Genomic DNA, 18,619 nt, shown 5'->3' with positions numbered 1-18,619 from the left:
TTTGCATGTTACAGAGCAGAGCTACCCCAGGTTTCCTTCACTATAAGACTTGCAAGAGTTTTACAACAGAAATAAGAGGGAAGTGTGGATAATATCAAGCTAGCCATATGAATCAGCAATAGCAGAAAACTGCACTGCAGATATTTCAGTAGTGGTCACTGCCATTCTGTCTTCTCTTTCCCTGCAAACATCTACAGAGCAACTTGGTGTCAAGCCTTTTTTTATGAAAAAATGTCAGGAGTCATCCCCCAATTATAGGCTGTGGAAATGGGAGAGTAACTGCAGGGTGAATTCTTCTGGAGAATTGGTGTTGCTGAAGTGCTCTGCTTGTGTATGACTGTATGGACACACACACAGCTAATGAGAGCTGTGTTGGAAGGCATTTTTTCAAAAGTGATTCCTGCCCAAATGAGCTCACTTCCTGAGGACTAACACCAGGCTGTTCCACTTTTTGCAGTTGCAATTTTTTATTGTCAGGTTTGCTGACAGCCAGTGTATGCTGGAACAGACTGTTTTGTAAGTTATTTCATTATCTTTTCTTTACCTGTGATATGATGCTCTAACTGCTGTAACAAGATTTGAATATAGTTGCATTTCATCACCTCCTTATGCAGTTACTGTCCTCCAAGGCAATTTCCATTAGGAATAGCTCTCCAAAAGTTTACAGCTCAGAGAAGAATTAATGGAGTCCTTAATTATGGCTGATTTTTTGCATGGAGTTTCTAGACATGGCAGCACAGGCTTCTTAACCTGTCAGTACATTTTGGGGATGGGATTTTAGTTTTGTATGCCAGTTCTGTAGGAGACTGGTTTGGGCTGAGCTTATTGTCACATTACTTCAATAAAGAGGACCTTCTTGTCATCTGTGTTGTATCCTGGACATATGCTGGGCAAAAATTTGTTCCCAGGAGGGTGATCTGTGCAGTTGTTGGAACAGTTCTGCTGTACGTTTTACATATGTGTAATATATAATCTTTTTGTTCCATTTTTACAGAAAAGGTTGTGCTCAAACCTCATGATGTTTCAGTGTTTACAACTCTCAGTGTTAATGGACGGCTGTTTGCTTGCCCACGTGATCAGATTGATTCATTGGTATGTCTGCAGTTCTCAGGAGCTTCAGCTCTCCAGTTTATTTGAACTCTTGTCCCTTTTTACATTATCAATGGTTTAGCTAAAAACTAGTGGAAGCATTCACAACCAAGGGCTTGTCACAGTGCTATGGGATGAGCCCTGAAATGAAAACAAGGTAATGTTATAATTTCCTAAACTAGAGCAGAAATCCATCTGATCCAGATGACCACACTTGGTTCCAGTATTCTCTGTGCCACAGTGAACATGTAAGAAAAGCTGAATATTGTTACGAGGACATGCTGTATTCCTGATCACAGTATTACCACCTCAAGGCCACAGGGATATATTCTTGAAAATAGATGTTATCCATTAAAACATTCTGGAGACTTGATTCCAACAGTAAATTCCTTAAAATGTTTTATTTCTCAGCCTTACAAAATACCATATCAAAACCTCAGATGATTCAAAGTAGAATCACAGAAAATATTCCTGGTGGAAAGTCTCATTTTCTTAAGTAAAATTGCTCATAAATACTTGCAGCTTATATGGTAATTCTAACAATCTCCATGGGGTCTGCTTTTACAGAGTTTGATTTGACTGTATTTTTTGTTCCTTTTATTTCATTAAAAACAAATGTCATTGCCAAGTCGTGTCAGCATGAACTCTATTACTCGTAGCCTTGTTTCGGCCTCCTGTATGCTTTTAACAAGCCACTTAGTATGTATGCCTGATTTCTTTTATAGATATGGTAAAATGTGTGCTTTGCTGCTGCTTTCAATTTAGTAACCAGGGAATGCACATCCAGCATGCTATAGTTCCATGCAGAGATACCTCTTGTTCAGTTTATTAAATTCTGGTGTTCCCTTAAGGTTAATTAATCCTGCCAAGCAGATACTGTCACGGGGCATGCTGCTCTAAAGCAGGGGTGTTGCATCAGTACAGCTATGCTGGGTACTTTTATATGGCTGTGCATTATCTGTGCAGACAGCTTTGGCAGCAAATTGTTATGACTTTCTGTTTCTTTTCCCATGCTATTTAGCATGGATCAAGTACTCGAAATGCTACAGAGAGCTCTAGGATACAGGGCTGCAGTGTGCTAATTTTCATCATCTGGACTGACTTTGGCAGGAATTAGGGAGGAACACAGCACCTTTAAGAAGGTTCTCATCACTGTGTAACAGACTGTATGCCCTTATCAGCTGCATTTTTTCAAAGAGTTATAAACAAATTGAGTAACATGACAACTGTACCTCCCTCCGAGTTTAATTCTTTCACATTCCAATTTCTGGCTGCTGCCTGTGCATGTACGTTTATTCACATTACACTTGGCAATTCCCATACAAAAATTTTTCTGTTAGATGAATTTCCAAATGAATTTACATCTAAGTGCTTCTTTTCTAGCCTTGGTAAATATGTGTTTGTTACAGTAACAGCTATGTTGTGGTTTGCTTCCAAGCAGGATCAAAAAACCCTCTTTCAGATTATAGGGTAATTCTCTTTCCACAGATTTCTACAAATTAGGATTTTCTGCACAAAACTGCTGTAATTTTAATTCATACACTGTCTTAAGTAATGACATTTTCTGTTTGTGCAAATTCCAGTTCAGAATAATATTCAGGCTGTTATAAGATTGATGGCTGTCTTGATTTTTTAAAAATAATACTTTACTTATATACACTATCTTTAAAAATTGTAGATGGATCTTGCACAGTAATAAGGCCTGTGGTTTAGTTTAATAACTTTTAACCACTTTTTATTAAAATGATATTTGAAAGCGGTTTTCCCTAGAGTACAAAGCAAGAACTTGTAAAGAAATAAAGTTCCTACATACTGTGTATTACTGAAAAAGTGATTTGATGTATTAATCCAGTCAGTCCTTTTTGATTGGCAGTGTATCATTCTTATATAAAAGGGGGTTCATTTAGCAATATCACTTTTGATACTGCAGTATGTAAATACGGTTTGTTAACGTTGCAGACTGTACTGGGTTTATACTGAGAAAGGATCATGTTGACAATTCCCTGCTCTGTGATAACTAACAAAGACCCTGTGAGACATTGAGAAACTTGTAAGTGAACTCTACTGCCCTCTGCTGGAAACAAAGCAATTAAAGCGTGGCTTCACAGGAACTTTTACGGGTGTAACACCTTGGAAATGCAAGAGTGGTTTGTTAATATTTAGCGGTACTGGCTCAAACAGAACCCTAATATATAGGACAGAGTGCTGCAAATCTGTTTTGTTCTCAAGCCATGGTTTAAATCTCTCCTTTATAAGAGTTAGTTGTGTGTAAATCTGTAGATCACATCTCATTTATTGGGTAGTGTCTTGCAAAAATGTTTTACACCTGAATGATTTAAAGGATTCTTTCTCATAAGGTTATGCATAAAAGTAGCATAGCCAGGAATATTGCAGCCACAAATAGTTTCTCTTTGACAGTACAAGGATGCACTATGATGCTTATTTTATAAAGGATGCAAAGATCTTGCAGTCACTGCAGATTTCTGAAGTGTGGCAGATGTAATAATTCTCATCATTAGAACCAGTAATCTGCAAAAGTATTTGGCTTGTGCTTTGTGGCCTAGTTATTTGTGTATGTGAAAAAGGAAACTGATAAAAGCTTTGAAGAAAGACCTATGCTCCTAAACAAAGACATGCTTTAGTTAGCACAATGTGTATTGAAGTATTTATTTCTGGCTTCAAATTTTAGAACTATGCTAAAAATAACACACTGAGAACAGTCTGTTTTATTTCCTTACAGTGCCTCTGAAGCACTTTCAGGATTTTCCTGACTATCTTGTGCACAGTGAATACTGATTTTGCACAGGGCTTCTCATTTTCTATGGTTAAAAGCAAATTTCAGTTTTACCATTAGAAACATCCTTAGGCAAGTGGTCACAGTGAAAAATAAAGTCAGAAACATTATGGAAGAAAAGCACCAATCATGCAACTCAGTATTTATAAAATATTTTAATAGAATTTTTCCATTTGTAGGCACCATTACCAGAACAAGAAGGACCATCTACTGGTACAGTGGGAACATTTGAACTGATGAGCTCCAAAGACTTAGCATATCAGATGACAATTTATGACTGGGAGCTCTTCAGCTGTGTGCATGAGGTATGAGAATCCATCTGTTCAGAAGATTACAATCTGTTTGCAAATTTAGTTGTACATTGTAGGCTTGTACATTATTTGCCAAACTGTCTCTAGCTTGATTTTAAAAAATAAGAAAATAAAGCCACCTACAAGTTTTGAAAACACAAGGCATTCTTAATTTTATAGGTAAAATGTGAAAATAAGGTTAAATTTGTCCTGAACATGTGCTGCTTATTGAATTACATTTATATGTTTTAAAGTATTAAGCTATTTATCCTGAATCCTTGTCACCTGTACAGCAGTAAATGTAAACTGCAGATCATGTTTCAGAGCATGTTTCTCATGTTCAAACATGAAATTTCTAAAAAAAAAAGAAAGAAATCCCAACTGTTTTCTTTTTCCTAGTTGGAACTGATCTATCACACTTTTGGAAGGCACAATTTTAAAAAGACCACAGCAAATCTGGACTTGTTTTTAAGAAGATTTAATGAAATTCAGTTCTGGGTAGTCACTGAGATTTGTCTTTGCTCTCAACTCAGCAAGCGTGTTCAGCTGTTAAAGAAGTATATTAAGATAGCAGCCCAGTAAGTATGCAATCATCATCCGTGAGCTGGGAATGAGGTTCTGTGGAGTTAATTTGTTATTTTATTTGTTATTTTTATTTTTAACCACAAAGAGTAAAGGTTGAAACATTCTCTATATGGTAATTCTGTCCATTTCCTTATTAGGACTGTACAGAACCTTGTCAATATATATTTTTATTTCCTCTCCTACTCTCCACTGCTCCTTGATCTGTGATCTCTTACAGCCATGTTTTCACAAAAAAATTGTGAGTAAATATATTTCAGTTATATAGGAGAATCCTTAATTTACCCTTACATGTCTTAGCAAATCTTAATATGCACATCAGCAAGTGGTATCAAAACTGAGCTTTTATTCTCCTGAGAACAGAAGTTATTTCTGATGCTGTTCAAGAAACCGTTCTCAGAATTGCCCCAACTGGGAAAACGAAAAGGGTAGAGCAAAGAGATGGGGATGTTGAGACTTGTGTTACCTGCAGCCTGCTTGGGATATTTTTCTAATATTTTTGTTTAGAAAATGGTCTGGGTTTGCAACTTCTGGGTCTGAGGACATTTTTGCTGATTTCTATGATTTTATTCATACTAAATTTTAAACTCTTTGGAGTCTTCAAGACAAAGATGTCAGCCTTGACTCCTTAACACTGATTTGAGAGGGAGCAGTAGCATGCCCCTGCCCTGCATAGCTACAAGTTTCTTTCTCTGCTATCCTCTTCATTAATTTCCAGTTCTTGGTGTATTTATTGCATTCATTGCTATCTAAACCATTTGGTGAGGTGTGCAGTGAGCTTGTCTACAACTGGGCATTGTGACTACAGAAGTTATTACATGCAGTTAAACCATGAGTTTTAACTTTTCTGCGTTGTTAATTGTAGTTGTGTGAGGGATGAGATTACTTTTACCACTGTGATGCTCCCCTCTTCCCAGTTAATAATTCCACATAGCTGAAATCAGTGTTTGTATGCAAACTCTGTGTCAGCTCTGCCAGCCCCAGATTTCCTTCTGGGATCTGCTTTGGGCCCTCCAGTCAGATTATGGTTGGTTGAAGTGGAAGATTTTCATAATCTAGTACTGGGCATGCAGGATCAGGTTTATATCCAGAATGGAGGACAAAATTTACTTTTGTAGTTTCTAAAAATATGTATCCGGCATATTCCATTATCTCATTCCACAGAGCAAAACTGGGAAGCAAGCTGCCCGTCTGGCAGGCTCTGTCCAGGAGAGGGCACCCACACACAGATGCTTCAGGATCTTTTCTAAATTCAAGAGATGTGAAATGGGAAGATGTTGAAATGTTGTAAATTAATTTCCATAAACACTTGAGATCAAATATCCTAAAAATTACAGTTAAATATCTCCTTAATAAACTGCCCTAGCCCATGGGTTCCTCAGTGTCACGGCTTTAGTCGTATGCTATTTACAACAGCTTGACAACCTCCTGTTTACTTTCATGTTTCTAGTATCACTACAATGCTAAAAATAAATAGCTAAAAGCGGTCTGCTCTGCTGGGTCCTCTTTGTCTTCTAAAAGCAGAGAAATTTGAAGCAGAAGGTTTTCTTCTGTACAAAGCGAGCAGCCAGGTTTAATTGCAGACGCTGGAAAGGCACTGGGAAGTTTTGCCAGGCTGCTGTCCTCTGTGCAGTGCTACCATGGTAACAGGTGCTACAGCATGAGGTAAAACAAACACAAAGTGCACCAAAGTTAGAGGGGAGAAAAAGACAAGGAATTGGATCAAAAGATTGAGGCCCAGGCCTTGAAGCAGTATCTTTGAGGAAGTTTTGCTTGTGAAGATCCTTGAGACCTAATGAAAACTTTACCCTACCCAGAAGTACTAAACTCATTAGAAAAGTGTTTGGGGAGAACAGCTCAGTGCTGTACTATTAATCTTAGGCTAGACTGGTGGTAATGAGATGCCTTGCACGTACTGATTTTCAAAGAATTTTGCTGAGAATCCTCTTTCTGTGACCGGGGACTCAAACACCATTGCAGAAGGCACATAATTTGTGTCTGCCATCCCACGTGCCCTGTGATGTGTGCTCCCTGTCTGTGCAGGCCAGCACACGGCCAAGTGCTGACTCCAAGCGCTGTGCACACGTGCTTTAGTTCCAGGAGCTGTTGTTGCCTTTGCGTCTGTTGCCAAAGCCTGCAGAGGTTACCATGTTCATCTCTTTTCTCCAGCCGTTGTAGGATTCAACTTTCAAACAAAGTGGAGAAGTGACATCCTATTCCTACAGTGAGTTCTTCCCATATCGGTTGTGTTAGAAAGGCCACCTAGGATGTACTGGCACAGTCTTAGGGATATCCATGCACCCAGTTTATTTGTATTTCCTCTCTGCAGATAAAAGCACAGGCTATGTGGAAGCCTCCTGGTGTATCACTATACTCAGACACTTTCATTCAGTTTTTGAAAATCATTCTTTCCACACACATACGTATATCTTATACCCAAGGAGCCTGTAAAAATTTTTTGAAGGGTATGTGTTTACAGGGAAAATGCCAAGATGAATATACTTCTCTAAGTAGCGAGAGATTTCAACCACATTTGTGTTTGTGTTGGGGACAAGAGTGTGTGCCTGTGTGTGTATGTGTTCACAATTCATACGAACAGGAAGGTTTTCCAATACAGTCTGTTTTGGGAGGCAGAGGGACCTCTGCTTTGAGCACTCTGTGGTGCTTTGGAGGCTCCATTTTCTGACAGCAGGCAGCATATATACAGTGGAGCTATGCAGTACTGTTTCTCCTTCCTCACCGTGGTCCTCTATCTGGAAGTGAGTGATTTAGTGTAGATCCTGCAGAATTTACAGAATATTTGGCATAGAATGTCATACATTTAGATGGATTTTAACAGGGACTCTGTCAGATACATTTGCAGCTTCCTACTGTGTTTGAGCACTACTGATATGTGGTACTAATTTATTTTTATCATGCCTCAATTTATTCTCAGTATCCACAGGCTGTGGACAGATACCCCATTCCGGATTTAGTTGTGCCTGGGGAAGAAGTTATCACTGACAGCCTATCCTGGCTGCTTTTCATCCTTATCTCCCCTTAGATCCAGTAACAAGGCACTCCCTTGACCTGTTCTGGTCAGAATAAGGTGGAGTAGCTTTAGCATTTCAGTTTGTCTTCACTAACCTTGCTCACTGGCCCTGATATGATGTGGGAGAATTTCTATGAGCAGCTCTGCCAGAACATCTGAGGGGGCAGCAGTCTCCAACAGACAGACTGTCAGAAGGGAGAGGTCATTATTAAAACGTTCAGTGTTCACACAGTGCAGACATAAGTGAGGGACAGATCTAAAGGACTTAACCACTCACTGCATCAAGTCTGGTGAAATGGACAGACAGAAAAACAGAATAACAATAGGGTGTTGGGGCAATTACGCAGTCAGACAGCAGGATGTGATGTTTGTACTAATTTCATCAGGAGATGAGGATGCTTCAGAGGAGCCAAGATCTTGAGTGAGGAACTAAAAAAATCTGAGAATTATAGCTTGAATCTTGTGAAAGTTTTCTTGGTAAACGGCAGAAGAAGCAGAAGTTGAGGTTTTGAAATTAGACGTTGGTGAACTAGTTGTGAAAAATAGCAATTATTTGCAGGAACCTAGAGAGAGACAGATTTACGAGATACAGGTTTTGTTCTTTCTCTTTCCACGGAATCAGTGAGCCACCTGATGCAGTCACAGCTGAGCAGCTATGCAGGCTGTTCCTGCTCGATTGTGTCTGCTCCTGCATATGTTGCATATACTCATTTACATGTTCCAGTTTTTCCTAGTTGGTAACAAAAGTTTTCCTTTGGATGAAGGGTGACTTAGAGCTCCTAGTGCCCAGGACCTCTTTAACAATGCTAGCAACAAGTGGCTGTTTTTTGCTTGAAACATCCTAAAGAGTTACAGAATCTACAAGTACTAGTTAGAGATCATATACAGTGAGAGAAGTCACTGGCACACAGGTATCTCTAGACAGCTCGTCTTCTCCCTTTAAAAAGAGTCAGCACCCCTGTAAACTGCAATGAAGATCGTCTAGGGACAGCTTCCAGTATTTGGTAGCTCTTCAGAAGGTGTCAGCAAGGTCTGCAGCAAATGAGGTTGTAAACTAGTTGCTTTACACTGTTTTGGTATTCCCTGGGACTGAATCGAGCCCAGTTTCAGGACTGTGTTTCTGGGTGAGGAGAAACTTCAGAGATTCCTGTAATGTCCTTGCAGAAGCTGGCACCCAGTGAAGTGGAAGGAGGAGAACGTTTTAGGAGAGAGGGGAAGGGAGCCTCCAGAGTGTGGTGAATTGCTCACACGGTGGTGGTGTGCCATAGGTGTGCTGGCCCCAGCTGCCCAAATCCAGTCATATCTATGCAAGATGCCTGGCTTCAGCTTTGTTAAGGTTGTCATGTGTATTTCTGCCCTGACTGATACATGCAACTTAAAACCTGGTCCTTTGTGTTTCAGCTGTAAAGAATACAAAAATCTGAATTCCTTCTTTGCTATCATTATGGGACTGAGTAATGTTGCCGTGAGCCGTCTCTTGTTAACATGGGAGGTGAGTCTTAGCTAAAATCCAAATCCAAGACGTTTGGCTGAGATTTGTGCTTTTAGTTAGCAAAAACGTGACTTGGGCCTTTATTATTGGTAAAGTTCAATGTAGTAATCCAGCTCCTGGGCAGAAGTCTTTAGCTAAGTCTGACGGTCTTTATTGGTATGTCAGTATAGCCATGGATGTGTTGAACGGAATCATAGAATCGCCTGATTGGAAAAGACCTTAAGATCATCAAATCCAACCATAACCTAAAACCTCCCTGTACACAACTGTTAGACCATGTCTCTGAGCACCTTATCCAGATTTCTTTTAAACACCTCCAGGGATGGTGACTCTACCACTTCCATGGGCAGCCTGTTCCAGCACCTGGTAACCCTTTCAGTGAAGAAATCTTTCCTAATATCTAATCTAAACCTCCCCGGTGCGACTGCCCAACAGGATGAGTGAGTTAACCAGTTAACCTCTTACATCAGCCCATCCTCTGTTTGACTTGAGTGATCATTTAGTGAGATCACTCCATAGATACTTCTCTAAAATCTATCCTTTGTTTATACATACTATTTTTTGATCTCCATATGGACTCTCTTGCCCTATTGAAATGTAAGTTTGTCCTAACCAGTTCTGGTTTTCTCTCTGACATGCATTCCCCTGCTTACTATCAGTTTGGTCTTCATTCTCAGAGTTTCCACCTTTTTCTGTGGCTTTGCTCTTTTGTATGTGAGTATATAAAAACGGTGCAATGTCCAGCAGGAGGTGGTAGTAAGCACATGTAACCACTAAGAACATAGTGGTTGTCAGAAGCAGTGCAGATTTGAACATGCATGTATTTTGTTCGTTAGAAATTCAAAATAGTTAGCATGACTGAGGCCATCGATGCAGCTGAGACAAAAATTTGAACACCTCTGAAAAAGTGCTCTGAAGCAGGAGATCAGGCCAACACATCTGAGAAAACACCAGCCCAATTTTCAAAAGTACACGTTGCAAATTGTCAGTGCTGAAGCCAAAGACTTGCAGATCAATTTCTCAAAATAACAACCCTTGATTTGTGGCTACTGAGAGGAATAGTTGGAAGAGGTGAGACAGTAGAAGAGTAGTATGAAGAGAGAGGAGAGATTGAAAATCACTCCATCACTCTATCCATTGCCTATACTTCTTCATATTCATACCCAATATAATATACTCACTACACAAATCTATCTATCTTATCCCCTCACCCTCCTAACCAGTAATTCCCTACCTATCACCCTACCGACATGTCCACTGCGCATTCAATTAACACACCAACTCCCCCCCCCCCCCCCCCCTCCCCCCCCAACCAATAGATGATTATACACAAACCCTCCAACCCACACTATCCACAAAACACAACTGTATGTATTAAACAAACCTATCGAGACTGATATTAGTAACATAACATGCAATTTCCATTAGTTGCATGCACAACTTAAAAAATAGAGGTGCACATGTCCCCTTTCAAAAATTCCCCCCTCCTAAAATTAGCTCTGCCCCCACTTCCCTAATAACCCACCAACCCCACTTAATATATCCTTTAACACAAATCCCTCATGTGCTGTGTGTACGCACCATACTCCCACAATCCCCCCCACCAAAATCAACCCTAAAAACAACAAAAACTAAATATATACTATTATCAAACACTACTCAAATCAACCAACCTATAATTATAATACAATATACTACAACCATATGAATCCCCAACAACTTCGAAACATCACCTAAAACTACCCCACCAAAACATATAACCTCACCACCCCCCCACGCACTCTCCCCAAAATATTCTACAAAACAAATATACCATATCAAAAATATAATACTATAATTCCATCCCCTAAATACAAACACCAACTCCTCCCCTCTTTTCTTTACAGCGTGCTCAATTCTCTTTCATACTTTCTACAATATATTGTTTATATATATAATTGATCCCCCCCCCCCAACCCCCCCCCCCCCCCCCCCCCCCCCCCCCCCCCCCCCCCCCCCCCCCCCCCCCCCCCCCCCCCCCCCCCCCCCACCCCCCCCCCCCCCCCCCCACCACCCCCCCCCCCCCCCACACCCCACCCACCCCCCCCCCCCCGCCCCCCCATCCCCCCCCACTCCCCAGCCTCTGGAAATGCAAGGCATGGATTTGAATGTTGCAAGGGCAGTTCATCATAAGTATGAATAATTAAGCCACCTCTACGCAAGCTGTGTGTAAATTATATTTTGAGATAGGCTATAATCAGGAATGTCCTGAAACCAGTGACTTGAACCTTCACTTACATTCTGAATTCAGTGATTGTGATGTGAGCTAAACAAAAATCTGGATCTAAACATCCCAAAGGAGTAAATTCAAGTTGGGGTTTAAATCAGGATCCAGGTTTTATGGCTGGTCCCATCTCTATTTATAATCTGGTTGCTAGGAGACATGTTGTAGTTTAGATTAGCACATTGTTAGAAATATCTGGCAAAAAAGAGCACTTTCCTGACAGGGCGTTGTAGAACGAGCTAGCATTTTTAGTAAAATTGCCACACAAATTTGATTTAATGAAGGTTTGCTATTTTTATTTTTATTAACAGAAACTTCCAAGCAAGTTCAAGAAGATCTATGCGGAGTTTGAAAGCTTAATGGTGAATAGCAATAGATCTCTTATTCTATGCACAATCTGAGATAATTCAGTTTCTGAGTAACTGATTTGAATTCCTTGATTCATTTTATATGTCCTTGTTTGACTTTAAGAAGTTTATGATCCCATTTTAGAGCTGCTAAAACAAGTATGTATGACTAATAAATTACACTCTTAGGAACCTACTCTGAGAGAACTTATGTACCACTCAAAATTAATCTGGGAACTCAGAAAAGCTTTATCACATATTTTCCAATAGTACATATGGGAAATTATATTTTCCAACCTGGATTTTTCCAGGCAATACATTTTAGTGTTAAAATATATGCAAAACTGTATCTGCAACTGCAAGAAGGGAGGAAAAATGTGTGTTTTCTTTTGTGAAAAAAATTTTTGTAATCCTATGTTACCTTGATATTTGGCATGAAAATTGTGTTTAGCAGCTGCATTTTCATCATGTCAGATGTGTGGAGAATGATGAAAGTTGTCTTAATTTGAAGATGCACCTTTAAAGCCACGAGAGAAAATAATTATTTTAATAAATGCCATGACATCTAAGTGCATACAGTGTCTCAATACATATAGTAATGATTTGATTTCTCTTTTTTCTTAAGGATCCTTCAAGAAACCATAGGGCCTACCGACTAACTGTAGCTAAATTGGACCCTCCACTAATTCCCTTCATGCCACTACTAATAAAAGGTAAGCTTGGTTCTTACCAGAACTATTAACTTGAAAGATATTTGTCAAGTATTTGAAGAATAACAGTAGCAGCAAGAACAAGCAAAAACGGGTGTGTGTGAGGTACGATCTTTTTCCATTATAAAAAGCATGATGCAGAGACAAAAAACCCCTACTTTAGTACATCCTAATATCATAGCTTAATTTTAATAGTCTCAGAAATGCAGCAAATTAGGAACTAAATTTACTTGTATAGCTGCTTTGGGTTTTGTAAGGGATAGGCAAAATGTCCTACTGTTTTGTGTGGCCCTGGTTCACTAATGGGCATTTATGTGGGTTTTCTTTCTGTACAGACATGACATTTACTCACGAGGGGAACAAGACATTCACTGACAAGCTAGTAAACTTCGAAAAAATGGTATGTATGACATATTTGAAATGTACATTTATCTCTTCAAGAGTGAACTTCTCAACAATGACTTCCAGGACTAGAGAAAGTGAAGGCAAGACTGAGAGCTGGCAAAAATAGTTTGCATTGTACACAGCACCTGAGATCTCTGTGTTTCTGGAAAACCTCACAGAGATGGAGAAACAACTACCCACTGAGCCATACACAGCCAAAATGTTTCCTAGGAGAGGCAGCAGCAGTGACAGGAAGCAGACCTGTTAGAGACAATTTTTAACAGCCACTTTGGGACCAAGCTGTGATTTTAACTGCTGTTCTTTAAGCAGGACTGAACTGCCTCAGGCTGGGATAGTTCTGCATTGCTCCTCAGAGAATGAAAGAAGCTTTAACACAGAATGTGCACAACATCTTCTTTTCTTCTTTCCTTTAACAAGGGAAAGGAGACTTCTGTGACTTGACTGCTTTCATACTGGAAAGGGGGATCAAATGATAGATGGTTAGATTATGCTCAGATTTCATTTATTTTAAATCCTACATCTAAGCTCTCATCATTTCAAACACCGTTGTCAAAAAACTGCAGGCAGGCAACTTCCCATGGCAGAAATCTCAACTGAAACTCAAGTTTCTCAGCAGGGAGAAGCAGTTTTCTTGTTTTATTAAGGACATATTCTTAATTAATGTGGTTCATGACACCTGCATCTGAGAACCAGTGTTAGCCAAGCCCAGCTATGAGCAGCTGCATTGCAAAGCCAAACCTGACTGACTGTTCTTCAATAAAGTGCCATTTAGTAGCCATATTAGAGCCTATCTACTCTGGCACCTATATCTGCTTGGTTTTAGTACTACAGTAAGCAGAATTATCCATGTTTATTTCGACTGCACTATAGAGGAGCTTGTCTTACCTGCTGAGCACTGCAGAGGGGAAGACAGGAGGACTTCCAGCTCTTTAGAAAACTTCACAGAAAAGTGTTTATCACTCTGAATGAATTCTTATCTTTGATTTGATTGCAACTTCAGGACAGCCTTTGTCCTAGGGTGAAAATAACTACCCTGCTAAGCTGAGACATTTTTGTGGGTAAATGGTAGGGCTAATGCCTAAGCAAGGGCTTGACCTAACTTTGCAATAATGACATTCTGTAATTGCATACGCAGACTGTGTTGCCATCTCCTTCCAAAGGAGAGACAGAACCTGCAGAAAACTACTTTTTTCTGGACTAATTGTTCTAATTAGATTTTTTTTTTTTTATGTAGATAGCAAATATATCAGGGCATACAAACGGATCTCAGACTTGGCTCGAGCACCTCCATGCAGGATGGATGGCAGCAGCATTACTATGGCCATGGCTATATGGCTGACTCCATATTCACCTGACTTGGCCTAATTACACCTCCTGAGCCAGAAGAGCCTGTACATCCACAGGCCTCAGAGCTGTATGCCTCAGGCTCTTCTTTATGCCTGATTATGTATAAAAGCCATTACAGGAGGCAGGAGCTTTCCTGTGAGCACTTGCCCATAGACAGAAGCTCAGCCCAGGCTTGTCCTTTGGAAATGGTTTTGCACCGCTCCATACCAGTCTGGCACTCCCAGAATGGCCAAGAGTGAATTTTATAGCAGTTTAATCTGTCTCTAGGCTCCTGAAGATCTGCTCTTTTCACCCTAGTTTGCACGTTGCCATATCTTGAGAAGTATGTTATCTCCAAACATGGACTTAGTAGTAGCACTGAAAGGTTTTAAGTAAAATTTTACACCTCTTGAATGTAGTATCACTTACTTTGATCAGTAATCTGAGCTTTGACCATTTCCTTTAAGAGAGGAAAGTGAAGATCAATTGATATATGTTTGATGTATTTTTTAAAGAACCAGTATAATGTCTTATATTCTTCCACACAACAGAAAGGGAAACGTTCTCTGTCAGTACTTTAAACCTTTCTTCAGCTAGTGCTCTGCTTTTTCTCCAAGCCTTGCTACATGTGTATCTTTCGTGTTTTTAATGTTCTTCATTGTCTATTCTGCATGCTCTTACAGTGTTTTTATTGCTTCTCTCGACCTACAGTTCTTCAAAGCAACCTATTCAGATTCCACCCACATAATTCATTAAAATACTAATGTGGACCTAGCATATTTTAGTTTCTTGCATGTGTCATCAGGTCAAGCAGAGAAGAAAAGCCTACTGTTAAACCTCAGTTGCTACCACCTACTTACATTAAGCTTACAACTGTCATATCCACACATAATTGTCACATACTAACTAGTGAAGACAAGACCACTCAGCCAGATAACACACAGATAAATTCATCTCTCTTTTACATAAATATAAACTCAAGGTAGATTGGTGATGTCTTTCTGCCAGTTTTAGGAGAAAAGCAGAAACCAGATTTCCACACAGGAATCCTGTCCTGCCATTTGGTATTTCTGCCTGTTTGACCTGCTGGATGATGTTCTGCTGTGAGCAGATGGAGGTACCTCTGAATATTGCTGGGAGCCACTCTCACTAATCTGTCTTTGGAAAATTATTTCCCATGATCCATCCTAATTTTGATGCTTTCTGAAGTTTATGAATAAAAATAACTGGTTACTTGCCCCACTAGTGGTGCCATTTGCCACTGGAGGAGGTGGATTCCTCCAACTCTCATGTAAGCACAGTAATGGAACTGAGAACAGCCTCTGGCATCGTGACTGCATTCTCACCACAGAGCTCTGATGCCGACAGCTGATGTGCTGCTGACAACTTTATTCCTGTAACTGGCAGCCAAAAGTAGAAGTTTGATCTACTGGCATCTCTTCAGCTGAAACATCTTCCTTTAAATCATTTATGTTTTCTGATATTTCAGTTATTATTTATATTAAATGATACATCTTAAAACACACAGGCTCAGACAGTGTCTGAGCCAGGAGTTCTCCAAGTGCCAGGAACAGTGAGGCCTGGTTTCCTAAACATTTGTGTTTCATGGCTGCCTGAGCTCTGCTCAAAGCTTTCCTCGTAGCTGAGGCATGTGTAGTTCCTTCACAGCTGGGGAATTCTGTGTGAATAGCTTTTGTCATAACACAAGAACTTGCACTACAGCCTTTTCCCTGAATGAGACAGAAGAAGAGGGCACTTAAATGATCCTCCTCTTGTCCACAACCATCTATTTTCACAGAAAATTAGTAGGAGCTTTCTTACGTTTGAAAACTCTGGATTGTTTTTTCAAATTGGACAAAATTATCTACAGATAAAGGGAAGAACACACATCTGGTGTTAAATGACATTAGCATTTATAGCTAATAGGTTTTATAAGCAAGCCAAGCTAAAAAGGAAAGAGACTGAGTAGATTTTTTTCCTATTATACTTTCCTATAAATCAGTCTTTTTAGAGGTGTAGTGGCAGAACTGTGGCATTGACAGTAGTGGGGGAACATCACTGAAGAGCATTGCTGAGCTTTATGTGCTGCTGTCTTTGTAACTTCCTGGTCCATCTTCCCCTTCCCCTTCCCCATCTCCTCACCCCCATGAATGCCTCTTATTTGGAAGTGGCTGTGAGGAGTGGGAGGGCAGGGACAGCTAGCCAGGAAAGAGAACACCACATGTGGCACAGCTATGGGAAGTTTGTAAGCAGATCCATTTGCTTTGTATGAGATGGGAGCAAACAATATTGAATGTGCCAGAAATAGGCATACTCTTGTAGTTGCACTGTACTTGTGCTTTTTATTATGCCATTTGTTTCATGAATCAAGGCTGGAGGAAACAAGCATTTGGCCTTAAAATCCAGCCTGGCACATGTTATTTATACTTTTCTTAGTAAGTAGACAAAATAACTAAATTACTGGTATTAGTAGTACAGGCTTTTAGTAAAAGGTTTTGACTTCAATAGCAAACAAAACATGGCTTTATATTAGTATTGAAGGTCTTTATCTCACTATAAGAAGTTGATGGAGACAAGGTACAAGTTGTTTCCACCATCATGTTGCTCAGCTCTACCTTCTAAATTGGGCATATACTTCATGAGCTGCATCTTTTCTCCACTAATGAGTTGACAGTAGCTGTTAGTTGTATGTGTTGCTTTAGAAGACCTGTCTGTGTAGCAACTGAAGACTGACTTGTCATAGAAGAACAAGGAATGAATAGGCTTGTAAAGTATTTTAAATACTGTAGTTGTAGTTCACCAGCTTCAGGACATTTTGAGAGCTGCAAGTAGATGAAAGATAAATAGATGGCAGTAGACAGGAAACAGAATCAGTTTATGATCTAGAATAAACATTTGTCATTTAGGTCCATTAATGACCCTCTTTTCAGGTACCTGAAGGAAAGCCCCCAGAGCTGTCACTAGTATATATATTTTCATATGAACTCTCTATGATTTGGCTGATAGAGGACAACCTATCAACCTGCAGCACAGTACATGACAATATGTAACATTCAAGTGACACTGCTTTTATAGCTATATATTTAGAAAAAATGTAAAAGCTCTTTCCTAGAATTATGCCTTGCCAGAAGAGAAAGTGAGGAAAGTGCTGAGCTTGGTGCTCCCTAAGGGCAGATAATATTCATTCTCTTGACCATTTACTGATTTGTGCTTTTTTTAAACAACAGCTGCATAATCCTGCTCTCTGACTGCCAGTACAGAATTTCATATTCAGAGAGTAAGAGGGAAGCTGCAGTTATTAGGGAACTTTATCAGTGCCATTTCTCAACTCATGTGATGGACAGCCTAAACAAAGATTACTTTCCAGGGCAGCATTTCCATGTCACACTACGCAGCATGTCTCAGAAATGGCACCTGTAAAGGGAGCAGAAGTCATGAGAGAGCTCTGAAAGTGCTGATCTTCCATAGCAGCACGAGACAGTGCCATGATGCTGGCCACTGATGCTTCTTCTTGTCAAGCCTCTTCACCCTTCAGGTGTGAAATGAGGATTAGAGAATCTGTGCATATTGGTTTTCAGGTTTTGTGGAGATGAACAAAAGGGAATTCACACTCTGATCCTTATGCAAAAAAAAAGGGCAAACATTCTTTCATTTTTGGAACATAAAGATTATGCAAGAAGTGTGTGACTAAAGCCCTTACTAGTTTTCTATGGCATATATGAATATTTATAACATTTAGAAACCTGCATTTGGAATGGATTAGAAGATAATGTGCTGGCCTGCTGCCACTATTCCAGACTGTGTAAAATTTGAAAGAATATTGTGTATGTATGGCATGCTGGTAGTAGCAGTGCTTGTTATATTATATGCAGTTGATTCTGTTTCAGAAAGATCCAAATTTAGGTTTGTATGGCTTTTTGATAATGGTCTGTATGGCTTTTTGATAATGGTCTTTCTTAGCACAGAGAGTAAACAGAGGTTAATTTTTGCAGGCGTTAACTAGAGGTAATCCTCTATTTGAAGCAAAATTGTAACAAGCTGACAATTAAACTTCCATCTGAACATTTTCTCTGCACACGTTTCTAGTTTTCTTGACTCAGAAGGAGGCAATCCAACTTATGTACAAGATTCAGAAAGGGAAATGCACTTTTGTTTCCTATGCTGCTTTTCTGTTCAACTTGGACTTTCCAAAGAGGAGGTCTTTTGAGTAAATATTAGACAGGAGTTCTTAAAGGATACATAATGGTCCAGAATCTCCCCATTGGGTTGAGATCATGTCTTCTGGCCAGT

At 39.7% G+C, this 18,619-nt stretch overlaps 1 protein-coding gene across 1 annotated transcript in view; it reads left to right on the top strand.

Moving 5' to 3' along the window:
• RAPGEF4 (Rap guanine nucleotide exchange factor 4) overlaps window positions 1-18,619 on the top strand; it is a 144,817-nt gene that overhangs the window by 122,785 nt on the left and 3,413 nt on the right. The window contains exons 23-29 of the mRNA XM_054381362.1: window positions 995-1,092; window positions 4,063-4,188; window positions 4,573-4,751; window positions 9,188-9,278; window positions 11,853-11,903; window positions 12,514-12,601; window positions 12,934-12,998. Of these exons, the coding sequence (XP_054237337.1) occupies window positions 995-1,092; window positions 4,063-4,188; window positions 4,573-4,751; window positions 9,188-9,278; window positions 11,853-11,903; window positions 12,514-12,601; window positions 12,934-12,998 (698 nt within the window). The remainder of the gene's footprint in view (window positions 1-994; window positions 1,093-4,062; window positions 4,189-4,572; window positions 4,752-9,187; window positions 9,279-11,852; window positions 11,904-12,513; window positions 12,602-12,933; window positions 12,999-18,619) is intronic.

The sequence above is a fragment of the Indicator indicator genome, chromosome 5 (assembly GCF_027791375.1).
Source record: "Indicator indicator isolate 239-I01 chromosome 5, UM_Iind_1.1, whole genome shotgun sequence".
NCBI classification, from domain to species: domain Eukaryota; kingdom Metazoa; phylum Chordata; class Aves; order Piciformes; family Indicatoridae; genus Indicator; species Indicator indicator.
The sequence above is the reverse complement of the archived record's forward strand: the minus strand, read 5'-3'. Positions and strand labels throughout refer to the sequence as shown.